Source organism: Theobroma cacao, chromosome 4, assembly GCF_000208745.1.
Source record: "Theobroma cacao cultivar B97-61/B2 chromosome 4, Criollo_cocoa_genome_V2, whole genome shotgun sequence".
Classification (NCBI taxonomy): domain Eukaryota; kingdom Viridiplantae; phylum Streptophyta; class Magnoliopsida; order Malvales; family Malvaceae; genus Theobroma; species Theobroma cacao.
This window is the reverse complement of record NC_030853.1, coordinates 20,876,666-20,891,890: the sequence shown is the minus strand read 5'-3', so window position 1 is coordinate 20,891,890 and position 15,225 is coordinate 20,876,666. Positions and strand designations below refer to the sequence as shown.

Below are 15,225 nucleotides of genomic sequence, written 5' to 3'. Positions count from 1 at the left end.
GTCATGGATTAGCCTTCTCACAGTTCTCTTTTTCTTTCCTTACTCTCTGAAAATGGAGTTACTGCAAAAAACATTTCCTGGGACCTTGAAGAGATACTGGAGAAGAAGGCAATACCAAAGACTCAACGGCGAGGTGGTCAAGAGCAGAAAGAACGTCAAAGTCACAAGGATTGGAGCGGGATCGCGAAGGTTTTGGAGGGTCAAGGCGATACCGAAGCTGCGTTGGAAGATTGCTTCGCCTGTAAAGCTTTTGACGAAGCTCAAAAATGCTTATGTGAACATGATGATCAGTTTGGCTGGGAACGTGGGCTCCTTGAATACCGAGAATACGTTTGGAGGAAAACGGATTCCCAAAGCTCGACAAGTTCCTGTTGTTTATTCTAGCAATGAATTTGACCAAAGGTTGGTTTATGAGATTTACAAGGCTCTAGTAGCTACTCGAGAATTATCTGCGGGGTAAATTAAACAACTTAATTATATCCCTAAGTGCAGGTCATTTTTTCATAACTTAATGGTGGTGCATTCACTCAGTATGAGATTCCTCAAAGTTAAATTAGTTTCAACTTATCCTTTTCAATGAGGTATTAATTCTGTTAAGATTTTTTTTTTCTTTCATTAATTTCTTCTTCTTGTGATTTTTTCGATCTTGTGACTTTGTTTTTCCCCATTGCCAAGTGTACTTTGTATGTACATATCTATCGGTTTGAATTTTATAGGAAAACCTCAAAATAACATTCAATGGTTTGACATTTCGGATTTGAATTTTAACACGAGAAGAGGAAATTGAATTGAAGAGCATTGTTCCTCCATTTTCGTCATACAACTTGGTCAGGATTAATTACAAGGAAAAAAAAATTGGTCACAGTTCCCCTGTTAATTTTGACAATTACGTGCATTGAATATTGATCACACCTATTGTTCAATGTCCATTTGTATTTTGCATCCCTACCAACTTCCCCTCCTCAGTTACTCTTCTGTTAGTTTTTACAGGGTTGTTCTTAGTCCAACGATAAGGAAAGTTGAAATATTGTACGAAATAGCCATTTGAACTTTAATAACAGAAAAACTAGGCCTGATAATGAACAAGTATAAATTTTGCTATGGTCAATTTAACCTTCTGGTCTGCTTTTCAAAAAAAAAATTTAACCTTCTGAAATGGCCTCGACCCTCAATTATAAGGTAAACTGATGAATTCTCAGAAGGTATTTTGGGTCAATCCAGGCTGTTACAATTAAATTAGACTCGTGCATTGTCAAAGTTGAGCAATGCCATAAGGCTTGAAAAAAATTTTTAATTGACTTTGGGATACAATTTTTAGTTAAGAAACTTAAATTTAAGTCTATTATTTAAGTAAGAAATACATATACTTACTAATAAATCAAATGTTTTATAACTTGAGTATTAGTATTCACATGTAAACTACATAACCGAAGAACTAATTAAAAAATCTAAAAACTGAGTAATCATTTTAAAAAAGAAAAATTAATTATCACTTACAGATGATCATAAGTTTAATTTTGAAATTGAGATCTTTGCAATTTCTAAAAAAGAAAAGGGAAGAGCGGGGTCGGAGGGAATTGAATTTCTTTCACATTGACATTAATGAAGTATTGATAGAGCTATCGGCAGGTTTGGTCCATAATTTATTATCCTCAAGTGTTTGACATGTTGTTTCCTTCGTAATCACATCTTTATTGTAAAAATTCTTCAATTCCAATTCCACGAGTTAAAGTTCCATTTATAATTTTTTTTGAAGAAAAAGTTGGTCTACAAAATAGTATCTCCTCACCCTATAAGAAGACAACTAATTACAAGGTTTGTAGACTAAGCTCCATGGAGCTACTTCTAAGCTAATATCTAATATATTTTCTCACTTAAAAATTTTCGCTTCTATTATTGGTATGAAATTTGCTAGAGTAAATGTATTAAAATATTTGAGATATGAGTATAATTGTTAAAATTGTTTTAAGTTAATTTGTTTCATTCGTCTAAACCTTGCTCTCAATTACATTGTTGAATCCATAATGTCATGAGCCAATCTTGTATAGGGCTATCACAAGGTAAAATTCTTTAGGAGATTAAGTCTTTTGTACTTCGAAGGGAGATGTCCCTATTTTTAAACTGTGACATTCCCACCGGGAGACCCACTCCATGGTATTGTTACGTCTGGTCGAGTCATCACATTCCCAGTTCGCTTGCAGCTGTAATGGTTAAAGGCGTTCCCTTCGGGGGAAACAAAAAGTCTGGGGTTTGAGTCCCAAGATCGGAGGGTCGCTGCAGCGAACTAGGAATGTGATGACTCGACCAGACGTAACAATACCTTAGAGTGGGTCCCCCGGTGGGAATGCCACATAAACATTATAATGTCTCTTGGTGATAGTTATAGAAATACTTGTTAAGTCTTTTCGAAGAAGACCTTTTAAGAAAGAAATGTTCTTATCTCAAACATTGTAATAACTATTAATATAATACTTGTAAAATCTTGTAAACTTTTTATAAGAGGTGAGAAGTCGACAAGTTGTTGGGTTGTCTCACTAGTTCAAGTGCGTTTGTAGCTAACCATTTAGGGCTGCTCCTATGGCTTGATGATGATGCGTTCCTTCTCTTGGTCACTTTGTACTTATTTACAATATTAATAAAACATTTTCTTTTATATAACACCAGTAGTTGCATATATGACATTTGATATGTCCTTTGATTTTAGTATTGCTCTCCATGACTTAACTTTTGGTTATTATTCATATTGTTAAGATATAATCGAGCAATTGATTGGCTTGAGTGAAAGTGTCTACTCGAGCACCGCATGGACTATCATGTACTTAAGCAAAAAGAATGTGGTCAGTGACACATAAAGCACCTTCGACCTTAAAACCCATTCAAGTTTCCAAAGTGCAAAGAACATCCCCGCATTTCTATTTTGATCAAATCGTATTTTCAATATTTTTAAACAACAAAAATTAATTTTTAAAAATTATTATTATTTCATACAACAATATTAAAACTTTTAAAATTTATAAACAAAATTAAATAATTATCATATATTCAATTAATGACTAATTTATTTTATCAAATTAATTTATTTATTTAATGCTCATAATTATATCTTAATAAGACACGCATAATTTTTAATTTTACGTATGAACTTTAACAACTTCAGTACAATGTCAATTTTTTAACTTGTAAAGTATAACAACTTCACTACAACGTATAAGGTAATAATATTTAAATTAAATACCTATATAAGTTCCTCAACTATATAAAAAAAGTCAATTTAGTCCTTATCCTTTTATTGAATACAAATAAGTCTCTGAATTTTTATTTCAAATCAAATAAGCTCTTCTCTCTAACCATGGATTAACTTCCGTTAGTCAACGATACGCGTGGTACTTTTATACTATGTCATTTGCCACGTGGTAATTTGATGTGGCATTTTGATGACATCACTGTCAGATGACGTGACATTAAAAATTGTTGATTAAGATTTGTGTACTTACCTTTTTGTCCAAACATATGTCCAAAAATAATTGGTTAAGAATTTTAAAAAAAAACTAATTACCTTTTTTTCATAATCTAAAATAAGACAAACTTTTTGTGTTTAATAAAATAAATCATCTTATTTAAGATTTAAACCCAAAACTTACTAAATTATTGTAAAAACAAACAGTCAAATAAATCTTTCTAGCTAATTGAAGCTATTCTATTCAAAAAACAGAGGCCAAAAAGAGGAAAACTTCAAATTTTAATTAAAAACTCTATGTGGCAAATCCACCAACCAAATCTTGCTTTACAATCTTTTTTTTATTCTCTTGGCCTAATTTCTCTCATTCTTTCTCAAAATTCAAGCCCCAGTAACCCAATTCCTTTAAGGCTTGCAACAGAGAATATCATGGAAAGAGGCCCAAGATACTGAGTACATACAGAATTGAGGGAAACAAAATTGAGGATGAAGAGTGTGAAGCAACAAGAAAGTGAAGAAATTTAATTTAAACGAACCCCAACCAAGAAACAAGTGTAGTTTATTTTAAGTTTGGGGAGCTCTAGGAAAGGGTCCTCTATTTTGGCTCAATCAATGCCTGATTTTTCAGCAACTTTGAGGAAAGAGAATAGAAAGCTTGTTACGAGTGGGATTGACACCACCAACATCCAAGAATTGGTCGAAAGGGAATGGGGTTTCGTTGTCGAATTCATCCAAAGCCATGATCTTTTTCTCTTTGTGTTTCGAATTGCATCCAAAGCCATGATCTCTTTCTCTATGTTCCAAATTGAAAGGGGAAGTACCTAAAAATTGTAAGGGGATTGAGAGGGAGGAGAGAAGCCTCGATTGCATCTAAAGCCACGATCTCTTTCTCTTTGTGTTTCAAAGTGTTGCGTTTTTGTCGACCAACTCAAAATGTTTAGTCTAAACTTTAGCTTAAAATTCAAAAAAATTGAAAGTTGAAAAAACCCTAAATTATTTTAAATTCAATTTGTTCTTATTTATTTTTTCTTAAACCCAAAATCAAATGGTTAAATTTGTTTAGGAACATAATGTTTCTTCAATAGATTAGGATGAAGGCAATTAGTCTTTTTTTTTAAAAATTTTTTGTTTTAAATTCTTAATCAATTATTTTTGGAAATGTGTTTGGGTAAAAAAATGAAGTGTACAAATCTTAATAACAATATTTAATGCCACATGTTATTTGTCATGTGGCAATGATGTCACATCTAATTACCACGTGGTAGATGACATAGTGTAAAAATGTCATGTTATAAAAATACCATATGTACCATTAATTAATAAAAATTAGTTAATGGTTAGAGAAAGTGACTTATTTGATTCAAAATAAAAATTTAGAGATTTATTTGAATACAATAAAAGAATATGGATTGAATTAACTTTTTTGACATAGTTTAGAGACTTATTTGGATATTTAACCTAATTTTTAATTTATTAAATTTTTTTATTGCAAAGAAGTAAGACAATCCTAGGTTCTAACTAATCTAAACATGCAAATACCCATATTAATTTATTAGTTTTTTACCGGACATGTTATTAACTCTCCAACAAAACCAAAAGTACATTTTGCCTCGATCATAAAACCAAACGGGAGCCCATGAGAGGAGAGCATGATAAGCAGCAGGTCCATGGGCTTTGGCCAGCTAGTCCATGGCTCTTTGTACATAAGTGTCAAAATATTACGACACAAGTTCAATATAAGATATGAACATAAATATTCTTAGAGTAAATAAACCATTATTATAAGTAATATATTTCGAGAATGATATTATATTATTGTTTGAAATTGAAACCAGCATTACATTTTAGCCTAAAAAAAGGCACGTAAACTGTAATGCAGCTTGGCGGATGTGATCATTTCTCTCGTGTATTTGGGTTTTCTTCTATCGGTCTTCAGGAAAGGGAAGCAAGAAGAAATAAATGTACGTTTTACCAAGACCATTAGCTTGCAATGATCAACTTATCAATATCTAGCAAAGGCAACTTATCTATACATAACACAAACCTTTGCACCGATCGACCACAATAGGATATTGAGTCAAGACAGTATTCAACATGTGCGCTAAGTCAAGACAGTATCCAACTTATTTTTGTCATATCTCTACCTCTCTTCCATTTCTATTTTGGTCTCCAATATTCTTTCTCTGCCTTCTCCATATACTTTTTTTCAATGGCTCGATCAACGTATCCCTATCCCTATCCCTTAACCTTGAATATTGGCAAATTTGTATCCATTCACCTGAATCAATCCATATGTAGAATCCATCCCAAGATTCTACGCACCAAACACTCCCCTACTTTACGCAAGGATCTTTTTTTCTTTTTCATAAATACTTTATTTACATTATGTATAAAGGAATCTTTAATATTTTTTTATTTTCTTATTTCTGATTAAGTTATCGATTATAATGTAAAGTGTGCAAGTGATTCTTGTGGCATTTTTCTCTATTAAAAAAAAAAAAAGGTTTGTTGTTGACGGCTACAGACGCAAGAAATGACCCACCAACGCCTTTTCTCAAGAAAACAATTTAACTTGATCAATTTAATAACATGTGATAACAACGCAGCAATTGTCATTAACAAGACAAATAATAGTGCAAAAGAAATATGATTTTTTCATGTGATCCTCCAATTAAATCAAGACACTATTTAGCGTAATAAAAAAGATACTAATATCATGTGCATTCATCTCTATAATTCGACTTTTGTAATACTTATCTTTTTGTTTTTCTTATTGTGGTTTTTTATTTTTTTTCATATAAATGTGACATTTTAACTCTAATTCCTTTTACAATCATTACAAAAAGGTTAATAGGTATAATAAAGTAAAAAAGAATCTTTTAACGATCAATAATAACAATAAACAATGCAAAATTTAAACTTTAAAGTTTCACATTTAAGTGCTAATTGAGATTGGAATAATATAATATTTGTATTCTTTTTTTGTATGAAAACAATAGATGGAAATTCAACTTTTGACCCTTTCTTTTAAGTTTTTATTTTGATTTTAGTGAGATCAATATAGAAAAATACCAAATTTTTTCATAAAAATGTACATATATTTATAATCTTTCAAAGTTGAGTGGGGTCACCCTTGATAGTTGAGTAAGTAGGTTAAGCCTTGATTATTGTACTACAATTGTCATTAATCAAAAAGGTAATCAAAGAGAAATCTGAACTTGTAATTTTATGTCAAACCTAGAGAAGATGAAGGAAAGAAAAAAAAAAGATAAAAACTTAGAATAGTGGTAGTGGTTGTTGGTTATATAACAAGTTATTAGGCAATATATCTTGATTGAGGAGGGGCCATGGTTAGTTAAAGCTGTGAAATAGAAGCAACAAACATACAGAAAAAAAAAAGAAATAATAATTATTAACCTTACTTAAAAAAAGACTTTGAAAAAGCATCTCTTAATCTAACTCATGATAGAGAACAAATAAGGAAAAAATTCCACCCCCATCTCTTCTCCAACTCACATTCTTTCATACCACGCCAAAACATTCCCCCCAACCAAACACTTTCTTCCCCACTCACCTCTCCAACTGAACTCCCATAAATATATATATATATTATATATATATATATATGTTTTTATTTTATTCCCCCATTTATTATTTGTAACCTTTTCTTCCTTCTACGGCAACTGTTTCACATTTCTTTTATTTAAGACTATAACGGAATTACAAGGTTCCTTGCGGGGGAGCAAAATTTTCTCTCCAATTTCAGCCATTTTCAAGTGCTCCTTCTGATTGGGAAATCCTTGGTACAATGTTTTGGATTTGTTTAAACCCAAATCTGAAATTCTAAATTGATGTTTTGTACTATTATTTATTATAATGTGTCACATTTTATTCAATTTTCTCTTGTCTAGAATCTTATGGTCTAATTTATTTTCTATTTTGATGCTTGCTTTTGATGTTTACCTAGTGCAGCAAGATACTCATCATGGAGAAACCAAGATCTCCATCTTCTAATCAAAATACCACCGTCTACAACCAAAACTACGTATCAGTATCACCACCATCGTCTCCGCTTCAAAACCACCACCGTTACCGCCAAGATATAGCTACCGACTTCTCTTCTATGTACAACTCCATTTTCCCACCAAACTCTCCTCTCCCTCATTCCCTGTCCCTCACGCCTTCCTCTTGCTCTTCCTCGGATGACCTCCACCTTAATCTCAAGCTCACGTCAGACGCCATAGCCACCGAGCACCGCCTCAACCAGGCTCGTCTCATCCTCGAGTATCGGCGACTATGTGACCACTACGACCTTTGCTTTACTCGCCTCCAAGCTCTCATTAGAGAGCTAGAATCTCTGCGAAGAGAGAATACCGATCTTAGGACGGCCAACACTGAGTTGATCAAGCTGTTGAGCCTGCACTCGTCGTCCCAAGCTGCCATGAACAGAAACCTGCAACACGAAGAGGTATCGGATTTGAACGTGAAAAGATGGGAGAGGAGGAGTAGTAATGGTCAGAGGAATTCGCTGCCGAAGAGCGTTTCAGTCAGGTCTAGTAGTTATCTTAAGGTCAACCAACAGCAAGGTTCGAGCAACCAGCAGCGAGTCGTCAACCCATCGGTGAGTTACTGTTTTTCCATTTCCTGAGGGGGAGAATTTATTTGTTATCTTTACATTTATCATGACAAATTATATGTATTTTCTTTTTGGTAATATGAGAAGTTTAAGGAGCGAGATTGGGAATTTGAGCCTTAGGCTCAACCCTCCTGAAGAGAAGAAACAATCAACAAACTAAGTCTTGTTATTCTCTTAATTGTTATATTGGTGTGAATTAAATTAAGTACTTGCCACCCTTGAATTTATTAACTATAATTAAGAGAGTACACCCAAATACCTTTACATATATACCAGACATAAAGAGATTGAATTGCTTACATACTGTGAGTGACGTATAAGGTTTATTTTCGGTCATATTGCTGATATTCTCCATCTCTACTTTCTATCCTACATTAATAAATTGTCAATTGGAAGCTAAAAGATATATATAAAAAATTAAATATCATTATTTATAAACTACTGCAAAAAGTTATTTAATTATGTACATATAGATAGTTTTAAAACTTTATAATTGTAGTATAGTTAAGAAAATATTGAACCATATTTAAGCATTTGCTTTTTCTACAAATAATGGTTTATATATTTGAAAGTTTTAATATATGTCGAAAAGATGTTTTGGTAGCTTTAAATTTCTTTCATATAATTAATGATATTATTTTTCAAGATTAAAGATCATAAACATAAATACTAATGTAATATCCTTTTTAAACATAATTTATCTTGCATGCACTCGAGTCATTGGTTTAATGATGAATGCATATTGTTCTTCTTCCAAAAAACTAGATTCGAATTCTCTCCTTTTTTTGAATAAAAAAATAATAATGTATCATTAGGATTTTTCTTGTATTTTAGTGTATATAATACACATGTAACTTGCACTTTGTCTTTCTTCTGGATTTAGCCATGATAATACTCTATTAATCAGTATTTGCAAAGGTTTAAGAGGAATATCATAACTTTCTCAAATATGCAGCGGCGAATGTATGTGCCATCTGAAGCAAAAAGAGAGTTAGAGAAGGCAATGGAATTGGAGGTATACAATCAAGGAACCGTTAAGACGGAGCTGTGCAACAAATGGCAGGAGACAGGCACATGCCCCTACGGCGACCAATGCCAGTTTGCTCATGGAATCACCGAGCTACGTCCAGTTATCAGGCATCCCAAATACAAGACCGAGGTTTGTAGGGTGGTCCTCGCCGGTCAGACATGTCCCTACGGCCACAGGTGCCACTTCCGTCACTCTCTTACCGAGCAAGAGCGACTACTAATTCCACGTTAATTCAAATTATTCGGCTCAAAGAAAAAAGTGTAAATAACCCTGATGCTAATAAAACCAGAAATGTCAGCATGAAAAGAACAGTATCCAAAGTCATAATTATGATATAATAATTTGTAGTGTTAAATGAGTTTATATAAATTCAGAGTGTGTGATAGTTTTCATTGAACTTTATATATGAAAATTTTTCATAAAAAAAAGTGATGATAAATGTACCGTATGCGAAAAAGAAGGGTTTTTCATTTTTTTTTGTACATATAATTTTGAGTTATAAAATGAGAAATAATTCTCTCCTACGTCACACTTTCCTCGTCTATTTCAGAATTTAAGAGAGTGTACGACATACAATTCAAATCTAAAATGTTAATGTACAACTCCACTCGACACATGCAACCAGAACTGAGTCTAAGTACTGATAAAAAAAAGTCCATGAAAAAGAAATGATGTACAAGCATAAGTTTATAAGAAGACCAACCAAAACAACAAACTTGAACTTTTGCAATGATGGTGTTTTAGTTTGGTGGTACTAGGCAACTTTCAGTTCAAGTTAGTTAAAAGTATATATATACTATTCAAATCTGTGGTCAATTACAAATGCCTTAAGATGAAAGTGTATACAGAGACGTATGTGATGAAGGTGTTGTCTTAGTTCAATGTGTTTGCTGTGTTTCGGTTGGATTAACATGATTGCTAGCTATAAGTAATTAATATCTACTTGCTATGCCATATCAACTCCTAGCTATGAGGTGCCTTGGCATTTGGCAATTGGGATTCTATTCATTTGTCGTTTCACAGCCCATAGTTTGGAAGGGCTAATTTAGACAAAAGCTGGGCCACATGAATTCTGGGATCAGGCTTGGGCAGCTGGGTCGGATACTTTTTCTTCTACATTTTAATCAAAGTTTTCTTTATATTAGTTTTTGTTTATAACATAATTATATTTAAATAAAAAAAATATACAGTTTACTAGTAATAGGGAAGTAGGGATATAAATCTTGGACCTTAATCTTTTTAAAGAAGTTAAGAACCACTAAATCAAAGTCACATTAGTTGTTTATAAAATTCATTGACTATGGTAAAAATATGAGCTCTAGCAATTATTTTCAAAGTGAAGTTTTCTTACTCATTAACTTTTACTCAAATTAATATTTTAGGATCTTTTACTTTGTTAACCTTATTATTTTTAAGTTTATTTTCAGATTGTTATGTCTTAAAAGAGATTTTGGAAGAAATTAAGAATATTGTTGGTTACGTTGCTGATATCTTCTTGTTTGCCTTTACTTGTTTTGGGGAGAGGAGGCAAAAATTAGCACACGAACAAATCCATTTGTGTAAAAAGTACTTGGATCAGTTGCATTTCTGATGTAAAGGGTCCTCAATCTAATAAAAATTTATATAGGAACTGGAATTGTTTCTTTGAATACTTTAGGAAGGATGATCCTGACTCATGAAAAGCAAGTTCTGCCTTAAAATGGACTGCAAATTGGTGTTGCTTGTTCTTGATCAGACATGTACACTAGAAAGTTCAGGGAGGGAAATCCCTCTTTTTCCCTTCTTATCTTTTAGAAGTAAAATGGACCAAAATTCAAACAATTTCTTGGAATGTCTAACTGAAAGGAAAATCCTTTGCTGAAACATTTACTACATCTAAAAGTAGAGCAATATATGAGAAGCACAAAACTGTAGCTCTTATCTAGAAATTGTTATTTGAAGTAGCAGCAGGTGTTAGAGCATGCTTGGAAAGTCTTTCCATTGCAGTTGATAAAAATCTGAATGGATATCTCTCGTGGAAGTTGGGGCATGGATTTGAGGATCTTAGCAAGTTGATTTAGCTATAATTTCCGGTTTGTTTCTATTGTATCAGGTTCTTCCTGCTTCTTTTGGCTGAATGGAGAACTACATTTATTGAAAGCAGATACTTTAATTATTGAGAAAATCAAGAATGGTGGAATCATCTTTCTGGATGTATACAAAAGAAAGTAAAATGAACTGGTATTTTAACTGCTTCTGGTTTGGCCGCACACAGTGTCCAAATCCCAGAAAGAGAAGGTAAATGGAAAAGTAAACCTTCAAACCATTTAGCAGAAAACAGGTTTTGTTTTCTCACTAGTCTAACATACCATACAAGTAAAACAACATGCATTTAAACTTGTGATATCCACTCAGATGCCTTTTTCCTTTAAAAATCTATCAGGATAACTTTTTATTTGAACAAGTCTTCTATGGTAACAGTGTATGACTTAGGAGGCCTTATAAAGGTTCTTAAACTGAAGTTTACTCAAAAAGATGCTCAACGTTTCCAGGCCAACTCAGATTAATGACTCCAGGGAGGTTTAGAAGAATCAGATTCTCTGCCATTCAATAATAAATGACTAGCAAACAACATCACATTAATCAGACCAGAAAGGAAAAAACCAGTAATAATAATTGCTAATAAGAATTTATGACAATGTTCAAAAGCCTCAACTGCCTGTTTTGCTCAACACCATGAAAACATTCCACCTCCCATTTCAACCTGAATCTGACGTTACCTTCTGTGCACGTGCCTTGTCCTGTTTTTTGAATAAAAAATTTTGTTCCTCTGACAAATTTTGAGTTAAAGCAATTAAACTAATTGATTATACGCGATTTAAAAATAGTTAAGAATGCTCTTTTAAAGGAGATTGAAATTATAACAAGTGCCTTTAATGATTATCAGTGAGTTCAGACTTCAAATTTTGAGTATGAAAAAAAAAATGCTGTTATACATACAGATTTGTAGCGCGTGATGTGATATGTAGGCTATAAATATCCTTTGCCGGCAAATAATTCATTACAACTTTCCAAGAGAAGTACTGTTTAATTACCTTTTCCTCTACACTTCCCTTTCTTATTTTAAGGTGACACTACATACTAAAATTAGCTCAAGATTCCTACAAACTTAATGCTAATTGCTCAGCCTTGCCCTAAAAGTTATTGTTCTTTGGTCAGCCTGACCCTAAAACTTATTGCTTATTGCCTTAAGTATTCACTTTCCTTTCCACTTCCCTTTTATTTATCGCCCACAACCACTATTTAAAGAACTATCCCTTGGGGTCTTGACATGAAGAGGCCTATGGCAGAAAGGTTAACCATGGACTTGAATCAGTCAATGGAGTTCACACCTTCTTCAACCTCTTCTCCACAGATTCATAACTTCCTGCCAATGACTTCTTTCATGTTGTCTTTTCACCAGGCTTCCAAGGAGGTGAAGCTCATAGTACCCCTCATGAATTCTGTTTATGTATATAATCCCTTTTTTTCCTATATATAGGAAGATTTTACTTGCTTTTTGTACACTATGCACATTATTCATCACAATCTCCTTGCATTCTTCATGTGAAGGACGGTGAAGAAGTGAAGCATTCCCATCTTCTGATTCAGAAGCGCAATTTAGAGTTATTCTGGTACCAACAAATGATGGAGATTCATAACATTACAGGTCCCTTATTTATCAATCTATCTTCGACTGTGCATGTTTAGTATGTAGTGGTGGTTAAAATGACTGGAAAGTATCATAAAATTATATATAGATTTGTCAGATATGCAATGTATATATTTGGTTTTTCTGATATATATATGACTAAGAACAGGACAGAAGTAAGAAACCCTCACCATAGTTTTATTTGACGAATGATTTTATGCTATGCAGAATTGCGTTCAATGCCAGTTTTTATACCTATTAATTGAGCTGATTCCCTGGTTGAGGGTGAAATGAATGAATGACATCTATATATATACTGTATTATATCTTTGGTTGCAGTAAATCTTTATTTACCAATTTTTCCTTTCTCTTTTGTTCTGTTTTTACTTTGTCATTGATTGTTGTGTCTGTTTGCTTTCATGCTGAATTATAGCCTTCAAGAGCCACCATCAGCTACCTCTAGCAAGGATCAAGCGGATTATGAAATCTGATAAAGATGTGAAGGTTTAGCATAAGTTGATCTGATTTTACCCTACATTTTCAATTTTGATGGATATATTGTTCTCTTGATTTTAGGATGTTATGTAATACTAAGGCATTACATCTTGATATCGGGATTTTATATAATTTTTTCAGTATTATTCTTCATACCAAGCCATAATTTTCCTGTAGTGATTTCAGTAGCCTACAAATTAGATGTACTTTATTGTAAAATAAAATGGCCTGCCTTCTAAAGATAAATCTCTTGTGCATGATTGCATTGCCTACATCGTCAAGTAGTTTACATATTAATATCGTTCATGTTCAAATCCTCTAAACATCTAATTCTGTACAGATATTGAATCAGTTTATTACATACACAGAGAAGAAGAATTGCAAACAAAATAAAGCAGAGAGAAAAGGTTGAAAAAGGCACTTTACTAGACTTCACACATCAATGATCAAACAATTTACAAAAGAAAGAGAAAAAACCAAAGGGAATTTAATTTGATTTTGATGATGGCAGATAAGTTATATTTAACCAAGACCTTAAAGAAGCAAATGCCAACATTTTGTTATATTTTATACAATTTGTGGACCTTGTTACTTACATATTTAACATGTTGCACTAGATGATCAGTGCAGACGCTCCTGTCTTGTTCTCCAAGGCCTGTGAGCTCTTCATTCTGGAGCTCACTTTGCGTGCGTGGCTGGAAACGGAAGAAGGTAAGCGCCGGACCCTGCAACGCTCAGACATTGCCAGGGCTATAAGGCAAGAGGAGGCACTTGATTTCTTGGTTGACGTTGTCCCATTGATTAACCAAAAGGTCTTTTTTCTTTCATTTCCCTTGCATAGTTGCAGCATTTTATATCAGCAAGGAAACTGATTCATTAAGTACAACATAGGCTCACAATGCTACAAACTATAGATGCAATTGGTGAAAGTTGCATGGTTTTGAATCTTTTATTTCAAATGCTTTGGAGGGGGAAAAATTAAAGATTGTGATTTCAATACTATGAATTGTTATAGGATGATGATGTAAAATTTGCAGAGGAAAATGAGTGTGATCCTATAAATCAACTGCAGTTTCCTGTGTTGGATACGAATGCTGTAAGTATGAGAGCTCAAATATAATCAGCTGAGTCATTGTTCATTTCCTATTGAGTTAGATAACCGTGGGTTGAATCTACTTACAACATGCCTGTTTTTCCATCTCCTTTGTAGGATCTGGTTATGAGGAGCCCAGAAGTTCAGCATCTCATGATCAAGACACCCATGTCCTCTGATGAGTTTAATTATGAATCTGCTACCAGGGTATAAGAGATTTGATATGAAATATAGAATTTATACATAAGAACCAGATTCATGCACCCTAAATTTGATGGTACCTTCTCAGTTTGTATAGGACATTATTTGTTTGACACTTAATTTGATGGTACACAGTATAGACTACATTTATTTATATTTGCATGCATGACTTATTCACTGCTATTTGTTTATGCAGTGAATGAAGGCAGCTGAAAGAAAGAAAAAACAATGGCAATTATGGAACATGAAGCAGCTGTAACCAGAGAAAAAGAAAAGAAAATAGGCTAGTATAAGGATATCCTACATTATCTTTCCTATCTTACAATCATAAATGAGTAATTGGAGACTTGTCTTTTGTATAAGATGCTCTGAATTTTCCTTCATTTAATAATAGATGTCCTATATATGAGTTCAAAATATTACCTTCAAATGTAAATAGATGTGCTTGAAGTCCAATATGAATATAACAAAAATGCAGGTGGGTGTGAAGCAAAACACTCAAACATAAAGGACCAACTTGCAAAAGATCAAAAGGAATCATTGCTCATTGATTGTCGTATTTAGACCTCTCTTCATCATTCTAAACCAAACTATAATCATCTGCGTTTTGGTGTTCTAAGAACAGGAATGGGGGGGGGGGGGG

At 33.1% G+C, this 15,225-nt stretch overlaps 3 protein-coding genes across 6 annotated transcripts; all 3 read left to right on the top strand.

The window, feature by feature from the left end:
• Positions 1-577, top strand: LOC18601987. The gene has a single exon (XM_007033104.2). The coding sequence runs from the start codon at positions 53-55 to the stop codon at positions 458-460; it is 408 nt and encodes a 135-aa protein (XP_007033166.1). The 5' UTR covers positions 1-52; the 3' UTR covers positions 461-577.
• On the top strand, positions 7,143-9,513 carry LOC18601986 (zinc finger CCCH domain-containing protein 14). 2 transcript variants are annotated; one of them, XM_007033103.2, is made up of 3 exons: positions 7,143-7,260; positions 7,430-8,078; positions 9,049-9,513. In XM_007033103.2, exons 2-3 carry the CDS (start codon positions 7,443-7,445, stop codon positions 9,352-9,354), a joined length of 942 nt encoding a protein of 313 aa, XP_007033165.2. In that variant the 5' UTR covers positions 7,143-7,260; positions 7,430-7,442; the 3' UTR covers positions 9,355-9,513. The 2 variants fall into 2 exon arrangements, with proteins under 2 accessions (XP_007033165.2, XP_017974749.1); XM_018119260.1 differs by having other exon boundaries at positions 7,425-8,078.
• Positions 12,434-14,986, top strand: LOC18601985 (nuclear transcription factor Y subunit C-2). 3 transcript variants are annotated; one of them, XR_001927431.1, is made up of 7 exons: positions 12,434-12,577; positions 12,715-12,811; positions 13,227-13,297; positions 13,906-14,100; positions 14,304-14,384; positions 14,499-14,658; positions 14,779-14,986. XR_001927431.1 is itself a non-coding variant. In XM_007033100.2 (7 exons), exons 1-7 carry the CDS (start codon positions 12,434-12,436, stop codon positions 14,779-14,781), a joined length of 681 nt encoding a protein of 226 aa, XP_007033162.1. In that variant the 3' UTR covers positions 14,782-14,986. The 3 variants fall into 3 exon arrangements, 1 of the variants encoding a protein (XP_007033162.1); XM_007033100.2 differs by having other exon boundaries at positions 14,499-14,588; XR_001927433.1 differs by lacking the exon at positions 14,304-14,384.